Consider the following 17538-nt stretch of genomic DNA (forward strand, 5'->3'; position numbering starts at 1 on the left):
CATCATTTCAATTCAAAGCGCAGAATGCTTTTCACATGAAAATGCCAAAATAAAATCCGCAAACCCATGGACAAATACTTGTACGATTCAAAATGAAAAATTTAGCACTATTTTGAAGTGAATTACTTTTGTAACTAGAGTGAAGAACCATTTATTTTGCATTTGCGATCATCTAAAGGAAAATTGTGTATATTTCAATAAGTTTTCAAATATTCAAAAATATTACTTTTGTAATGATTTTTTACCGTCGCCAATTTGAAATGGTGTTTGCTCGCCATTAATCTATATTAGTTTTGTAACGCTCTTATGACCGTTTTGTAGCGGTTTTGCACACAATCAATTGTAACTTTTCTCAATTTAATGCAATAATTGATGATGAAAAAGACTCTTTCTTTTACCATGAAATTGTTACTTCGAACATAATTGAAAAGTTGTTTAACTCAATTTGTAACGTTTCTCAATTAAATGCAAGAATTGAAGATGAAAAAGACTCTCCTTCTTTTACCTTGAAATTGTTACTCCGAACATAATTGAAAAGTTGTTTTGTTGGAATTGCTTTAACTTTGTTTCGGTGTTTGGTGAATGAAGTTGTGTGTAATTTTCGGGCAATGGGTATTGTGGTGTAACAATGCAAGCTCAATGAAGAACTTTCATATTTTTTATATTTGGTGGATGAAGTTAGGCATAATTTTTGGGCAAGGGTTAATGTGGTGTAACAATGCAGGCTTGGTGGTAGTCTTCATATATTGATGCGGAAAGGTACTTGGATTAAGGAAAGCAGACATAACATTGAGCCTACACGAGAGGAGGGGATTTTTATGATGCACGTGTGAGATGTGTTAGCTAAATCTCATATCGATGAATTAGTGTGGTGTATAGCAATTAATTATCTTATTCGGCTTATAACTCATTAGCTTAGACTTTTAAGTGAAAATATGTCTATATGAATATCTTAAAAGGTTCGAACTTGATCTTTCTCTTGATGAAAAAGTATCGCGCTCCTGCTCCGTGCTCCTTAATAATATACTTGATGCGACGTCTGGCGATATCCCCAATGAGTAGGTGGGTCTACATGGAGATGTGTCTTATCGGGGCTTCCGATTGATTGCAATAAACTCGTTTTTCAACAAGTGTAAAGAATTTCAACCACCAAAAAAAAAAAAAAAAAGCAAGTCTAAAGAATATTCGCATATTCGATGAAATTTTTAATACAACTTAGAAGAAGACGGACGAGAATCGTTTGACTTTTTGGGGGATTAACATCTACTTGTCGTTTCCTGAATTAGAAAATTAATCTTTTGGAATTATTAAAAAATCTCATGAACCGCGTTCTACTTTTTGGCACATCTTTTAACAATGGACCGCAATTTCCTAAACAATTTCGTAACCGCGTGCCATCATCTTCATCAATTCAAATCTTCCTTCTTTATTTATGAAGATCATTACCTTTTTTCCACATTCAACCACCAAATCAAATAATCCGGCAGTGCTGCATAGGAGGAAGACCATGTTGTCTCGTTTTCCCTCGTACAACAATCTCAGATTTCTCAAATCAATTTTTCTTGCTTAAATCAAACTGAAACGCCACCCTTGAATTTTCCTCTCATAGTTTTAAAAATTTGAGAGGTTTGACATCAAAGCAAAGCCTGATTTCGAACTCTAAAAAGTTTCTTAGCTTAAAGGTAGAAATTACATGGGACATCATTTATCTAACAAAATTACAAACGGAAAACCTCCTTTCAAACTAACACCCTTTGTAAGACCCATAGATTAAATACTCTTTCTTTAAATTGGGTCACCCATCCCCCTCAACCCCTTTGAGATTTACTTCGTCTTTATGCTCCAACAATGGGCTCTCATGTTTAAGTACTTTTGAATCTAATAAAGCATATTTCGACCAAAAAAAAAAACCCAAATTTCCGACCAAAAAGAAAAACAACTAATGCTCAAATTTGATCTAAAAAAAAAAACGACTACCCAAAATCTGTTTAATATCCTTTGCACTATGATATTCTAATCGTAACATCGGATTAGAAATATGAATGTCAAATAATGTTACGACTTGTCAAATATGTGTTATGGACAACATCCGAAACTTATTTAATTTTCATCTGTTGAGAATATCTTGTGTATCAAAGGAGGGTACACAGGTATTTCATATACCACTGATAATTGGGTAACAATGAGTTATTCTCATTTGGTGCCATCTGACAAACTATATCTCTCTTCAAAGTACATTCGTTATATACGACCCTGTTGGTAAAGGCACTACAAGGTAGGGACGACAGTGTCGTAGGTGCGGGGTTGGACTTTCTTGCACGAAAGTCAGAGGGAGGAGAGTTAAAGATAAGATACACAACAAAACAGAGTAGGTTTATTGAACATGAAATTATTGGCTTGTGGGACCAGCGTGGAATAAATAAAAGAGCAATGACAACAACCATTTGCTTATCACTGTCTTGCATTTCCAACTTGATTAAGAATATGACAATTTAGGATGGATGCAATGTGCATGTCCTATTAATCAATTAAGAAATCAAGAAATAGACGTACCCGTTATTCATGAATGACCAAGCTGACGAATGTGAATTGACTAGAGAGCGAGGTCGAGAAGAAGATAAGGCTGTTTTTGTTTGGTCGAATAAGACAAGGACTTTAATGCATCTGCAACTGCTCCTGGTCAATCAATTACTAATTAATTGGAGATTCCTTATTAATTTTTTCTTGCTAGGTAACATATTTCATGTTGATACTTGTTCATGGAGACCAGTTATCAATCATTTTGGGAAAATTACGTTAAAAGTGGTATAACTTTTGTACAACGTTTATTTGAGTGGCATAACTTTCCAAACGTTCATTTAAGTGCCATAACTTTTAAAAATCGTTCATTTGAATGTCATGTTGACGTGGATATCGAAAAACCTGACGTGATAGCCGGAAAGCTGACGTGACTCGCCGGAAAGCTGACGTGGCATCCCGAAAAAGTTAATGTAGCACTCAAGTGAACGATTTTGTTCCGACATGGCACTCAAATGAACGATTTTTGAAAGTTATGGCACTTAAGTGAACATTTTGAAAGTTATGACTCTCAAGTGAATACCGTACATAAATTATAACACTCACGGTGTATTTATCTCCAATCCTTTTACGAAGCAGAAAAGCTTATTTCGTTTCAACTTTCCTCCTCCGGTTGCTGGGGAGAAAGGGCAGAGTCGGACCCAAAGGCACGGTTGGAACAAAAATGTGGAATTTTTTTATGATGATTTGTATACGTATGAGTAAGGATAATTAATCTGAACCATTAGTACTGATGGGTCAATGTGAAATTCGCACGATCTAAAGATTGCGATGTATGTAGCTCATATGCACCCAAGAATGTGTCACAAAACATAGCCATCGCCGGTTGTAACTTCAATCAATTTCACATCTTAGCGATTTTTTTTTTAATAATTCGTAGCTCACCAATCAAGGACAAGGTTGACGAGAATTTCTGCCAATTGGGGAATTGAACACATAAGAAATAGGGTGTGTGATTTCTAATTCCTTATAGGTTCTACCTGAAATTTATCTGTTTGAAAATGTTCCTTATTTTTTGGAACCTGGAACCTACCCGTCATATCTTGGTACCTAGAACCTACTTTGTCACAGGTTCTAAGATCGATTCCGGGATAGCCGAGACCTTGCCAATTTATTTTCTTTTCTTTTTCATTTTTAGTTAAGCAAAATGAGAGTGAACACTATAGCCGCTAAGGGAAAGTAAAGATGAGCGATTTCAGATTCCGTACATATTATATTCGGAACTTGAAACCAATCAATTGGAATAAGATCCTCATTTTTTAGAATCTGAAATCTAAAAATTTATTTGGCTCTAGAATATACACTCATCATAAGATATCATAGAATATTGTAGGATCACGCGAAGGCATATACCAAAAAAGATATAAAAATTTATTTCAAGATCCGGAGTTCGGGTTCCAAGTTCTAGATAGTAGAACTTAAAACCTACCGGTTAGAACCGATTCCTTAATTTTTAAAATCTTAAACTTGAGATACATATCTTAAAACCTGCAATCGGATTAGTTTCCATAGATTTAGATTACAAATTTTTCATTTTATCCTGAAATCATGCTCCATCCGGGGGCGAGGTCCATTGCAAAGTAAAGAAGTGCATCGCACTGCTCCATGCTGATAAATTCTTAATGTTGTGCAGCCAAAACACATATGCTCTCCGTCCAGCTTTTGCATTTTGTTTATGTTTAGACCTTTTTGTGCGGCTGGAGGGCATCTTCGCTGCAATCATTTATTAAAAATATTGTGGATCTGGAGTCGTTCAGAAAGCATGGGCTCATCGTTCCTTCGAAGGAGCAGGGTTTGCGCCGATTCATCTCTCGAGAAGAAAAAGAGGGGCAGAAAAAAAAAAAGAGAGAGCAGAGCACTCCGCGAGCATCCGCTCCTTCTTTTGGGGTCATGTAATAAGTACATAGTCTCGAGGAAAATCTTAAATTAATATATTTATGATGAATTTGCTTTAAATTATTTTTTGTTACTATAAAAATTCGCACTCGCACATCTATGACCACCAGACTGATACACTAATGATAAATTTATTTCAAATTAATTTTTTGACTGCTCAAAATCTTAAATAGATACAACTGCGATAAATTTACCCTATATTAATATATGTTAAACTGAGTTAATACTACGAAAAAATCCAAATCGATACACGTGTGATAAATAGAGGGTGAAAAACTTGAATTGGTACGCTCCGTCAACGACTACGTGTCATCTACTTTAACAATTTGATGATAAAATTTAATGAAAACTAATGGAGGGTAAATTTGTTATAGACGTACAAGTTTTGGATTTTTAGTAGTTAAAAAATTAGTTCGGCGTAAATTTGTTACATGTGTACTAGTTTGAAATTTTTTATTGTGAAAAAAATAATTTAGAGTAAATTTATCATATATACACCATCATGGAATTTATTATGGTATTAACCCTATAACAAATCATAACTCCATTTCCGGAGAGTATATCAATCAAATTTTTAGATTTGAAACTTGGTGAAATCGTACCAGTTTAAAATAAATTCATTTTACATGGAATTGTTAGCACATGGAGTTAGTGCGGAATAGATAAAAAAGAAATAACAACGAACCATTTATTCATCTCGACCTCACATTGCCAAGCTTCATTAAAAATACAACACTTATAAATGAACGAAATTAAAATACAAAAGGCAGGTTCGTAATCACTAGCTATGGTCCTTTTTTTTCATGTCTTCCCTTTATTTCCAATTCCATGTCAACTCAGTTATCATCTTTCAAATGATTTATCAAATTACAAATAAAGAAGAAACGGAATCTATGCTTATATTTTTAACCGTGTTCGATATTCTTGTATGCAGATTCTGATTTTCTTATAGCCTATTAAGATATGAACGTATCGGTGAGTGAAACGAGCCGACAAGTTTGACTTTTGACCAGAGGGTGAGGTAGGGAAGAAGACGAGGCGAGGAGGACTAAAACTACAAGCATCTGCAGCAAAGCATCTTTCGTTACTTGCTCTCGATCCTTTTGTGCAGCAGGAAAAAAAAAAAAAAAACATCTTTCCCTTCAACTCTTCCCCCTCAGATTGCCTGGGACAAAGGGCAGATTCAGAGGAAAGAAAAGAAAACGATGCACCGTTTGGTTTCAGGTCGGTCCCTTGCGGTGCTTATAGCGCCGATCCTTCTATCTGTGCTTGTATTCTATCGTCTCAAGAAGAAGAAGGGAAAGAGTGCAGAAAAAGAGAGCACCGAGGGACCATCGTCTGCTCCTTCGCTCATCTCTCCCATACCCACAGCCACAGGAGGTGGTAACGATCAATACGACGTATTCTTGAACTTCAGAGGCTCGGACACCCGCCATCCGTTCGTGGATCACCTCTACCACAGTCTGATTAATGCTGGGATTTCCGCGTTTATGGAGAGCATTACTGCTGGCGAAGAACTTGGTCCACAGATTCTCGATGTGATCACACGGTCCAAGATTTCGATCGTCATCTTCTCCGAAAATTATGCTTCGAGCGAAAGGTGCCTCCGTGAGCTCATTCATATCATAAAACACAAGAAAAGCATGTCAGGCATAGTGTTTCCCATTTTTTACCGTGTGAAACCATCAGATGTGCGGAATCTACGAGGAAATTTTGGGCAGGCCTTCAATTCGCGTAAGCACCGTCTTCATGACGAGCTTATCCAGGAAGGGGAACAAGCACTTAGAGATGTGACTGACTTAAACGGATGGGAAGCTAGGGCTGACGGGTACTTCTTTTCCACCTGAACTTTTTATTTTATTTTTTCTCCTGATGAGTTCTCTTACCGACGCAAAACCGATGAAATGTGGATGAACTAACCCCAGTACAAGCTCGCGAAACATCCCCAAACAAAATTGACCTCCTATTGCCATAACGAGGTTTGGCTCAGTCAATAGGATCAGAGACGTCACATTTACCATGTCTAGGTTCGATTCTTGCTGCCATTAATTAACCCACCAATTGATAGGCGAGATCTGTAAGTCAACTATAAGTCCTCAATGTAGGCCTACGAGATACCCTGGCCTTGGAGTGGGGTAACCTCCCCGACCTCCTATCCTTCAACTAGCAATAACCTTAAGCCTTAAGACAAACATTATTACTTCTAAATACTCTAAAGGAAGGGGGAAAAAAAATGAAATGACTGCTACACCATCATCCTCCATTGTTATTTGTAAAACCAAACCATCTTCCATGTTAATTGGCCCCGTCAATCCTTCAGATATACGTTGGTGTCTTTTGATGAGAATCAGTATAACCAAGAAGCGAGTTTTCTTGTTTGACAGGGATGACCCAGAATTAGTAGATCACGTTACCCGGGCTGTTCTGAGCAGGTTGGGACTCGATTCTCAGCTTCCTGTCACTAAGAAGAAAAGGAGTGCAGAAAAAGAGTGCACTGATGGACCATCTTCTGCTCCTTCGCTCATATCTCCCATACCCACTGCCACAGGAGGTGGCAGCGATCAATACGACGTATTCTTGAGCTGCAGAGGCTCGGACACCCGCTTCGGATTCGCCGATTACCTCTACACCAGTCTGATCAATGTTGGGATTTCCGTGTTTATGGGCACTAAGAGCATTACTGCTGGAGAAGAAATTGGTCCACGGATTTTCGATGCGATCACACGGTCCAAGATTTTGATCCCCATCATCTCTGAAAATTACGCTTGGAGCACATGGTGCCTCCTCGAGCTCATTCGTATCATGGACTGCAAGGGAAGCATGTCACGCATAGTGTTGCCCATTTTTTACCGTGTGAAACCATCAGATGTGCGGAATCTACGAGGAAATTTTGGGCAGGCCTTCAATTCGCGTAAGCACCGTCTTCATGACGAGCTTATCCAGGAAGGGGAACAAGCACTTAGAGATGTGACTGACTTAAACGGATGGGAAGCTAGGGCTGACGGGTACTTCTTTTCCACCTGAACTTTTTATTTTGTTTTTTCTCCTGATGAGTTCTCTTACTGACGCAAAACCGATGAAATGTGGATGAACTAACCCCAGTACAAGCTCGCGAAACATCCCCAAACAAAATTGACCTCCTATTGCCATAATGAGGTTTGGCTCAGTCAATAGGATCAGAGACGTCACATTTACCATGTCTAGGTTCGATTCTTGCTGCCATTAATTAACCCACCAATTGATAGGCGAGATCTGTAAGTCAACTATAAGTCCTCAATGTAGGCCTACGAGATACCCTGGCCTTGGAGTGGGGTAACCTCCCCGACCTCCTATCCTTCAACTAGCAATAACCTTAAGCCTTAAGACAAACATTATTACTTCTAAATACTCTAAAGGAAGGGGGAAAAAAATGAAATGACTGCTACACCATCATCCTCCATTGTTATTTGTAAAACCAAACCATCTTCCATGTTAATTGGCCCCGTCAATCCTTCAGATATACGTTGGTGTCTTTTGATGAGAATCAGTATAACCAAGAAGCGAGTTTTCTTGTTTGACGGGGATGACGCAGATTTAGTAGATCACGTTACCAGAGCTGTTCTGAGCAGGTTGGGACTCGATTCTCAGCTTCCTGTCACTAAGCACTTCGTCGAAGCTGGTGATCGTGTGAAAGAAATTAGGAAGTGGGCAGACACTCCCGCCACTCATGCTCGAATGATTGGCATCTATGGCATGGGTGGGATCGGTAAAACTACTTTTGCCAAGGTCATCTACAACGAACTACTGAATGAGTTTGGGCATCGTTGCTTCCTTTCGGATATTCGAGAAACGGCTCGCTGCAATGGTATTCTTTATGTACAAAATCAACTAATTAAGGCAATGCAGAAAATAGAAAATCAAGTTTGCAATGTTGATGATGGAATCAATTTGATCAAATCTAGATTGAAAAGAAAGAAGGTTCTCATTCTTCTGGATGATATAGATCACAAGGATCAACTAAATGCTTTGGCTAGAGAACGTGATTGGTTTACTTCCGGAAGTATCATCATTGTTACAACTAGAAATGAAGCTCTTCTTGATGAACCTGAATTTTGGGTAGACCACAAATGTGGACTCGGTGAACTGAATAAGGTGCAGTCTTTGCTTTTATTTAACAGGCATGCATTTAGAACGGACCATTCTTCGATGGGCTTTGAGAGCATCTCTCGTGATATCGTAGCACGTATGGGTGGACTTCCCTTGGCCCTCGAGGTTGTAGGTTCGTACTTATATGGAAAAACAGATCAAGAAGTATGGCGAGTTATGCTGAGGAAATTAAAAATAGAACCACATATAGATGTCCAAAAGGTATTGAAGTTAAGCTATGATGTATTAGAACGCAAACAACGAGAGATTTTTCTCGATATTGCTTGTTCTTTTATTGGCAAAAAGAGCAAATTTGCCATGTACATCTGGAAGGACAGTGGGTTTAATGCAAGTGAAGAAATTGAAGAGTTGAAGCTGAGGTGCTTAATAAAAACCGGACATAATGGTGAATTAAGGATGCATGATCAATTAAGAGATCTTGGAAGGACCATTGTTGACCAAGAAAGACTGCCCGAGACGCGTACTAGATTATGGGATTATGAGGAAGCCTCCAGAGTGCTACTGGAAAAAAAGGTAACCTATGGGACTCCTTCTTCCTTTTCCTCTCCCTCATATTTTCATACACGTAATCTTTTTTTTTTTTTTATGTAGTATGCACATATGCTCCTATTTCCAAGGAAAATATCCCATTTATGATCCATATACATCGTAGAGTAATTGTGACAGCTAATGGAAACATAAACATTCCAAGGATTAAAGAAAATTATATTTTCTCGTGATAGTTACCTGATAGAATAATTCCAAATATTCAAAATTTCAAGTTTGTTGATGTAATCTTATTTGCACAAGTTTCATGTGCAGCAAATTTATAATCACTTAACTATGATTCTACACTGAACATCTCATCTACTTAAAAGTATATTTTCATGATGAGTTGAAACTATTGATAATCTGAGAGACTGCATTTAGAAATGGAGATGAAGTATGAACATCGCGGATCATAAGAATAAATATAGCTTGGTCCATAATAATGATAAATAGTGGGTGCCAATTATAACAACTAATAGTCAAACAAAACATCGACATTGAAAACAAGGTGTCAAATTCACCCTTTCACGTGTGCTTGCTTTCTAGTATGTCCGAATTTATTGCGGTGCTTCTGCTATCTACGAAACCAACGTCTGATGTGTTCTTTCTTCATTTCGATTTTGAAGATACTTGTCCGTCCCTCTACTAGTTATATCTATCTTTATTGATTCTTCTTTCGTCTTACTAGATGCGATAGCAATATTCCCTTGAGAAATTACGAAAATATTAATGTTTATTTCTTTTAAAGTTTTATCAGGTTGACCTTGCTCATCTCTTGGGTTAGGTTAGATGTATGATAAAGAGCGAATTCTCTTATTTCTCTTGCTTTGTCTCTGTTTTTTCTTAATAAAGTTTACTCCATCGACCTCACTCAAGTCGTGTCCCTAATCAACAAACCTTTTGGTAGAAAATATTTGTATCGATGCTAAAAGCCATATGGTTTTTTTCTTTTTTCGCCAGCTTCTACTAATGACGTGATCTGATTTAGCAGGAAGTAAACAGTATGTTTTGACTTATAAGACGCAAAAAGAAACGGTGCCAATCTTATGCAAACGAACAAATGTATCTTCAATTTTATTTTATTCTTTTGGGCAACTACAAATATGTATGTATCGCCCGAAACTTTCATATGGCAGAGTTTGCTTGAGAGATATTGCCCGGCATCGACAACCAAAACACCATGAAAGGAACTTTCATATATTAGAACCTCAATCTAACCAAAGCACCATGAAAGGAAGTTAATTTATTCTTTTTTAGTTGTTCTGAAAGCAACTGTTTTCCAATCCGCCAAAATCTAAAATGATATTCAGAAATTAAAGAGTGTATTGCTAATGAATGTCACCACGTCACTTTTTAAACATACTTGACAAGAATATTGTCAGTTTTCATAGCAGTGATTAAATACTTCACAAAACAGTTAGTCAATGAATTGAAAACTGGGTGCTCCCTCAACTATTTATGAAGTGATTCATGGGCACTATTTAACAGATTCCTTTAAAATATCATGAAAAATTTATATAAAAATGCACAAGTCAACAATTTGTATGTTTTGGGAGGTTTCATGTATTCTGCCTTAAATAAAAGTTAAATTTCATGCACAACAAAATTTGAAGAAAGCAAAGGACAAAGGTGCTTTCGTCTTAGATTTCGTTAAAGCAAGAAGTATGTTTCTCTTTATTTTCACGTTAAGATTTAAAATAATATTCAAATTCCAAATAGATCATACCCAAAAAAAAAAATGTACATTTAGGTGTTACGGCAAGGGTACAAAGACAGCAAACTGTGCAAACACTATATTAAAAAAAAATTAAAAAATTAAAGGCCAATCCGAACACTCAAGTTGATTTATCTGATATGCAGGGAACTAATATGATCCGGGCAATTTGTCTCGACAAATACTATGACCACCACCCATGGAGGCCCGCTGGCCATCTCCGGACATACACAAGTGAACAGTTTAGAGGTTTACAGGACTTAAGGTTCCTTCAGTTGAGGAGGGCAGCTTTAAGTGGAGACTTCAAAGAACTGTTTTCTGAATTAAGATGGCTTCAATGGTCTGACATTGATCCCAATCTATCTTTTTCGGCAACCAATTTGCATCTACCGAAATTATTGGTGCTGGAACTGTCATACAACCAAATCACAGAGCATTGGAGTGGATGGAGTTCAATTAAGGTAAGATGGAAAAATGTTTATTCCCCGTGACTTTTTGTTTGTTTTGTCTTGTCGGTCAATTCATTTAGTGACAAAGCTTATTCTCCTTTGCATAGGCATCGGAGTGCCTCACTGTTCTTGACCTTTCCTTTTGCAATTATTTAAGGCGTACTCCTGATCTCTCAGCTTTCACAAAGTTGGAGATTCTCATCTTGAAACACTGTGACGGACTAGAGGAAGTTGATCCTTCCATTGGCAAAGTCAAGCGCCTCGTTTCCTTGGACTTAAGTAACTGTGGCAGTCTCAAGGAGCTACCACAGGAAGTGGGAAAATTAAGACACCTGAAAGAGCTTATTTTAGATTCTACCAGTATTACAGAGATTCCTACGTCAATCGGTTCTCTAATGCATCTAGAGAAATTGAGTGCCAAAGGTTGTCGGTCTTTGAGAGAAATCCCTAACACAATTGGGTATTTATGGGAATTGCGACATCTGGACTTTAGTGAATCTGCGATTGAAAAGTTACCTAGTACTATTGGAATGTTGAAAATGCTGCGGACGCTATGTCTCGAATCTTGCCGGAATCTACAAGGGGAAATTCCAATTGAAATCTGTTGCTTGTCTTCTCTTGAGATCCTTCAAATCACTAGAGCACCAATATCTAATCTGCCAGAAAGCATTCGGTGTCTTTGTTCTCTCCAACACCTTAGCCTTAAAGGCTGTGATGAGCTCCAATCATTGCCAGAGCAGCTTCCTTCCGGCTTAACACATCTGACGGTCTCTTGTCAAAGTCGTTGGGTGTCAAGTCTTTCTTACCTAATCGGCCTAGAAGAACTGGGTCTTTATGGATGCGATCTACTTGAAGACATCCCAGAGCTTCCCCCAACACCCTTGAAACTTTGTGTTGCCTCCTGTCATAAGCTGATAATGCCGAAGCTTGTTGGATTCAAGTACTTGGCAGATTTGTCAATAATGTACTGCAATTCCATTGAAATATTGCACCTTTCACAATTAAATTCTCTGAAACGATTACACGTTGAGTATTGCTATGATCTAGTTGAAATTCGGGGCCTTGATAATTTGGAGTTGTTGGAGGAGATAGTTATAGATTGCTGCAAGTCCATTCAAAGGCTGATCCTTCCAGAATTACCATCTTTGAAGCGACTAAAGGCTAACTACTGTCACAATCTAGTCGAAATTCAAGGTTTGGATAGGGCGATGTTCTTGGAGGCATTGGATATCTCTGATTGTGGGTCCATTAAAGGATTGCCTGACTTGTCATTGTTCACGACCCTGAAAGAGTTGAGCATCAATGACTGTCGCAATATGCATGGTGTTGAGAGCCTAGAGAGTTTCTTGAGTTGCCGAAGCATATACATAACCGGATGCACATCCCTAGAAAAGCTACCAAACCTGTCGAAATTTGAAAATTTAGAGAGTTTCACAATGAGGTATTCGCTTCGTGTTACAGAGATTCTTGGGGTTGAGGAATCAAGATCCCTAACCCACATAGATATCACAGGATGCGAATCAATCGAGACATTACCAGATTTGTCGGGATGTGAGAAGTTACAATCTCTAGTGGTACGAGACTGCAAGAAACTTACTCAGCTTCTGGGACTTGAAAAGTTGGGTTTAATTTATTTGGATATATCTGGGTGCGACTCATTGGAACGGATACCAAAATTACCTGGAGCAAGCGTCTTTAGACATTATCAAGGACGGGCATATGGGCTTTTCCATGACAAGATAAGTCTCCACGAAAAGATTATCTTGCGGTAACGATGATGTCAGAACTCTTATACCCTTGTAACAGCAATGAAATGAGTCATGTTTCCTTAACAGAGGCGAGCAAGTAAACTACCATTTTTCTTCTTAGATTCGTAACCGACTTTTTATCACTATCATCTTTTGACGAGAAGGTTGTACTTGACAGGGTACTTTCCTAAGCTTGCTATTCCTACATAATCGAAGGAGTGGGGGAGTTGGTCGTAGAAGCTGACCTGATGCTTCAGCCAAGATAAAAATGTAGACCCGAATGTCAATTGAAGGTGTTGGTCATCTGGTAAGATTCTTCATCATTTAATGACAAAACTGAGGGAATAGAGTAATACTCTTTTCGAAGCTATGGTTTTTTTTAGCATTTGCTCACACTGCGTATCTACTTGATATGGATTGCCTAAATATCCTTGTTGTTGATTGCATTATGGCAATGTTTTTCTCGGTCATCCTTCCATTGGCAGCTTTTGCAGACAAATTAGTTCACTTGCTTTCCATAACAAGTAGTTTTGGCTACTCTGTCATGCATGATTGTAGTCCAGCTTTCCATAACAAGTAGTCAGGCTGTCATTTTGAAAGATTATGTAGTGAGGTAAACCGGTGCTGCTTTTCTTACAGGTCTGGTTGGTCTATGTAATTATCTGAGGCTTACTTTTGGACTTCGGTTCAGTGAGCTGTATCGATGGCCTTTTACCGTTCTTGAAACAAGCTGGGGCAAGGAGCTCAATGGATCCCGTTTGATCCTATTGCTGTCATGGGATCAATTTATCACATGATTGATATGGGCTTGCCTAACCGGCTGAGGAACTTCAAATTGCCATATCGGAGACCGATCAAAATGAAGAAGAGGGATTTTAGCAGAGGTAGCATCAGCAACAGCTGAGGAACATGTTGCATGCCAACCTTGAAGAGGCTTGCGGGCCAATTGGACTGTCCTGAGGAAGTTTTTGATGCCTGTGAAGATCCAAAGACTTGATCTGGTCTCAACAGTACAAACCTAAATGCTTTCTGTATCCTCATTAGGTTCTACCTCTGTTAATCCACTACGTGCCAACTGATTTTTTCGTATGTTACCCTGATGCAGAATTGTCTATCGCCGTCGCGTTCTAATGAAATCGATGAGGATCTGCAGAGGGAGGTATGCATTGCCAGTATCATAACTATGAAAGACTAACTTGTGTATTTATACTATATGGCCTGTGGAACTTCACCTGAAAATCTGTAATACTAGGATTCATGTTTCACCATAAAGTGATGCTAATTGCTATCTTCTCCCAAGCCTATGGTTTTCTTTTGGACTTTGCTAGCATAAGAGAGTATTCGGGTGACTGAGAATAACAACATGTCGGGGGTCACAAATTCTTGAAGGAGTAGACCCCATAATAATTTTTTAATTATTTGTCATGCATTTTGTACCTCGTAAATTGTGATGCTACGGTCTCAGAAATATTCTTTTATTGATAATTAGTGAATCCTATCCTTCTTGTTGTTTAGACTCAAGCTGCATGCACTAGATTTGGAGGAAGTCCCCAAACACCACGGGATGGCGATGTGGGCAGGAACAAACTATGTCATGAGGAATTATGGAAAGGCGTTTCAAAGTTCTTCACTGTTGGCGTTTTCATTGGATTCTTGATATAAAGTGGACCTCTTCTCATGTGGGGCAGCAGTCTTTTATTGCAAGCTTTGACATCATGCTATCCATTAGGAAAGGCCGAATCGCAAAATGCTTGCGGGGAGACCGCGCGTGCAGGTGGCTCTGTATGTGAAGTTAAGCATAACAGCAAATTTGTCAACAAGATTATCGCAGGCCCTCAAACTCTGAAGTTTACCATTTTTTAGTTTTTGTAAAAAGGGAGACTGACTTTGTGAAATTTGCAGATAAAACTGATCAGAAAAAACGAGTCAGATGTAGAATCCGACCGTCTTAATTGAGCGTCCATTGTACCAATCAAATGACGTCCAAATATTAGGATATTAATATGGTTTTTTTCAGTTGAAAAATTTATATGATTGTGAATCCTAAAATGTTGGCTACAACTTTTATGAAAAACGCATTTTCAAATTTTGAACGCGAGATAATGAAAGTTTGAGAACAGAATAAGGTTAGGTCAGAACAGAGGATTTCAGAATACAAATCTAGATTTCCAGATTCTGATGTTAGATTTCAAGGTGACATTGACCTAGCAAATAAACTTTAATTTCAACTCATGACCTATCAAATTGAAGCTTAGGACATCGAAATTATTTCTATGATTAATTGCTTTTCCTAATTTCGGTGTTTACTAGGTCGATTCATCAAATTAAGGTTACTGACTCATCCTCCTCCGAATTTCCAGAACATATTAACATGCAACAAACAATCATCAAATCAATCGCCTATCAATTTCCGCGGATGATTTGTTGAACATACATCATTCTAAGCCTACATTCAACAACTCGGCATCTCAATTAGCCATTATCAATTCCCTACATGAGATTGGCCACGTGAAGTTCATCCTAACGAGGTTCAAGAGGTACTAAACTTGTTGATGAACTTCTCAATGCTCAATCGAGCTAATTGGCCACCGTACAACCTTAATGAACTTCACGGATTGGCCGACAAAAGCTCGCCACAATCTTAATTGACGAAGTAAAAATCAAAGTGATGATCGATTTAATGAACTCAACTGAAACAATCAATGGAAGTCAATCAAACGATAGAGGTCCAGCGGTTGAGAAAACTCCGGCCACGAGGACTTCAAGGACAGGCTGAGGTTTGTCGTCAAAATGATCAGATCACCATGGAACGTCGCGAGATGGCCGGAATTAGCGTCGGAAGTTGCTGGAAGAATTACCAGCGTGGAGATTGGCTTGGAACCATGAGAGAGAACTGATCGGTTTTGTCCATGACCAGCGGTGATCCGATGAGGCATCGGTTGCGAAGGACTCGAGAGTAGCCTAAGGATGGTTGGCGTGGTGGTGGACCGTCGGAATAGGGTCCGCGATCGGCTGGCAAGGGTGGTGAAGAGACTTGAGAGAGAGAGAGAGAGAGAGAGAGAGAGAGCGAGCTTTTGAAGAAGATACAAATCACCCTGATGCCATTCCTACGAGCTGGTTGTATCTTCCCTTATGCATCACTCGCTCTTCACCCTGATGCCATAAGCTCCACTCACAAGAGTATACGAGTACAAAAGAGCTCCTATGTCATTGTCGCGACCTTCAAAAAATAAACGAGTTAATTTTCGGGCTAATGGATTATCGGGTTAATTAATTAACTAACCTAACTCGGACTCTCCCGAGTCCATACCAAATCGCAACTTAAGCTTCAAATAATTAACATGCAACGTGTTTTGAATTTGGAGTCGCCACTAATCATTTTCGGTAGGTTGATTAGAAACCTAAATAAAATAGCGGGAGAAAACTATCTTATTTCCGCGAACCGGAGATTTTGAATTCGGGGATTTGGTTACGCTAGATTACTCTAACGCCCTTTCGGTACCATTTTCATGAAAAATATTTGATTTGGCAATTTTGATGGATTTTACTTGAAATTCAAAGATGCAATTTTTTTGGTTTTTTCTTCTTTTTTATGGGGATGTAAAACATTGAACTTTGTACGATATACACCATGGGTGATTTAGAAAGAAAGAAAACGCAGCCGATCCACGAGTATTTATAAAAATAAATTAACATGTAATAATGCTAAAATTTGGAACACGTGGCATGTCTAAAATAAACAAACAAACGTTCAAACCAAACGATTACATTTTTGTAGATCGAGATGGAAATGATTACCTTCTATTACACAAAATCTTACTCACATACGGTTATAGTTCCCTTCAAGATCTCGGAGCTGGAAGAACGCGGCTGTCGTCGAAAATGGCAAGCAATGGCGTTGTTGGGTGGCGAGAGGCGAAATATGTGTCGGGACTCGTCGAAGATGATGCTCGACTAAAACTCTTTTCTTCACTCTCGAATTTTCTCTTCTAATTTTTCTCAAGAACTCTCTTTTTCCTCTCTAAAAATTCCTCTCAAAAACTCTCTCAAAACTCTCTCAATTCTCTTCCACTCCCCCCCTAAAACTCTCTCAATTCTCCTCCTCTTTTATAGGCAAAGTTCTCCATCCTTCATTCTTCATCTTCACTTCTTCACCTTCCATTTTCATCTTCTCTTCTTCATCTTCATTTCTTCACCTTCCATTTTCATCTTCCCTTCTTCATATTCATCTTCTCTTCTTCATCTTCCCTTCACCATCTTCCTTTCATTATCTTCTCTTCTTTATCTTCTCTTCACCATCTTCATTTCATTATCTTCTCTTCACCATCTTCCTTTCTCCATCTTCTTTTGGTATTTGCAATGCAGTCCCTGAAGTTTCAAGTATTTGCAATACAGTCCACGAAATTTTAAGTATTTGCAATACAGTCCCTAAAGTTTCAAATCTTCTCGGTGTATTTTTCCATCCCGTGCCAAGTCTAGA

At 38.4% G+C, this 17538-nt stretch overlaps 2 protein-coding genes and 1 long non-coding RNA gene across 4 annotated transcripts; 2 read left to right on the forward strand and 1 right to left on the reverse strand.

Annotated features, from left to right (window-relative positions):
• The first annotated feature begins 5536 nt into the window (after positions 1 to 5536).
• Positions 5537 to 7596, forward strand: LOC115751234 (toll/interleukin-1 receptor-like protein). Its single transcript, XM_048280463.1, has 2 exons — positions 5537 to 5862; positions 6944 to 7596. Exons 1-2 carry the CDS (start codon positions 5679 to 5681, stop codon positions 7495 to 7497), a joined length of 738 nt encoding a protein of 245 aa, XP_048136420.1. The 5' UTR covers positions 5537 to 5678; the 3' UTR covers positions 7498 to 7596.
• Positions 7597 to 7629: 33 nt separating this feature from the next.
• Positions 7630 to 14076, forward strand: LOC115751247 (disease resistance protein L6-like). 2 transcript variants are annotated; one of them, XM_030689023.2, is made up of 5 exons: positions 7630 to 9132; positions 11008 to 11322; positions 11418 to 13147; positions 13223 to 13365; positions 13698 to 14076. In XM_030689023.2, the coding sequence occupies exons 1-3, from the start codon at positions 7888 to 7890 to the stop codon at positions 13080 to 13082; spliced, it is 3225 nt and encodes a 1074-aa protein (XP_030544883.2). In that variant the 5' UTR covers positions 7630 to 7887; the 3' UTR covers positions 13083 to 13147; positions 13223 to 13365; positions 13698 to 14076. The 2 variants fall into 2 exon arrangements, with proteins under 2 accessions (XP_030544883.2, XP_048136379.1); XM_048280422.1 differs by lacking the exon at positions 13698 to 14076 and having other exon boundaries at positions 13220 to 13322.
• On the reverse strand, positions 13423 to 13806 carry LOC125315451. The gene is made up of 2 exons (XR_007198717.1): positions 13678 to 13806; positions 13423 to 13565 (listed from the first exon to the last, which is right to left on the reverse strand). It is a non-coding gene; the product is annotated as an uncharacterized LOC125315451 (long non-coding RNA).
• Positions 14077 to 17538: the final 3462 nt, after the last annotated feature.

Source organism: Rhodamnia argentea, chromosome 6 (assembly GCF_020921035.1).
Source record: "Rhodamnia argentea isolate NSW1041297 chromosome 6, ASM2092103v1, whole genome shotgun sequence".
Classification (NCBI taxonomy): domain Eukaryota; kingdom Viridiplantae; phylum Streptophyta; class Magnoliopsida; order Myrtales; family Myrtaceae; genus Rhodamnia; species Rhodamnia argentea.

What these genes read in the sequence shown, in the direction of transcription:
- LOC115751234 (XM_048280463.1), top strand. Translation starts at nt 5,679, where the DNA reads ATGCACCGTTTGGTTTCAGGTCGGTCCCTTGCGGTGCTTATAGCGCCG. An exon ending in AGCCACAGGAGGTGGTAACG is followed by an intron (nt 5,863 to 6,943) that starts ATCAATACGACG and finishes TCACTAAGAAGA; the next exon opens with AAAGGAGTGCAGAAAAAGAG.
- LOC115751247 (XM_030689023.2), top strand. Translation starts at nt 7,888, where the DNA reads ATGACTGCTACACCATCATCCTCCATTGTTATTTGTAAAACCAAACCA. An exon ending in GAGTGCTACTGGAAAAAAAG is followed by an intron (nt 9,133 to 11,007) that starts GTAACCTATGGG and finishes TCTGATATGCAG; the next exon opens with GGAACTAATATGATCCGGGC. An exon ending in GTGGATGGAGTTCAATTAAG is followed by an intron (nt 11,323 to 11,417) that starts GTAAGATGGAAA and finishes TCCTTTGCATAG; the next exon opens with GCATCGGAGTGCCTCACTGT.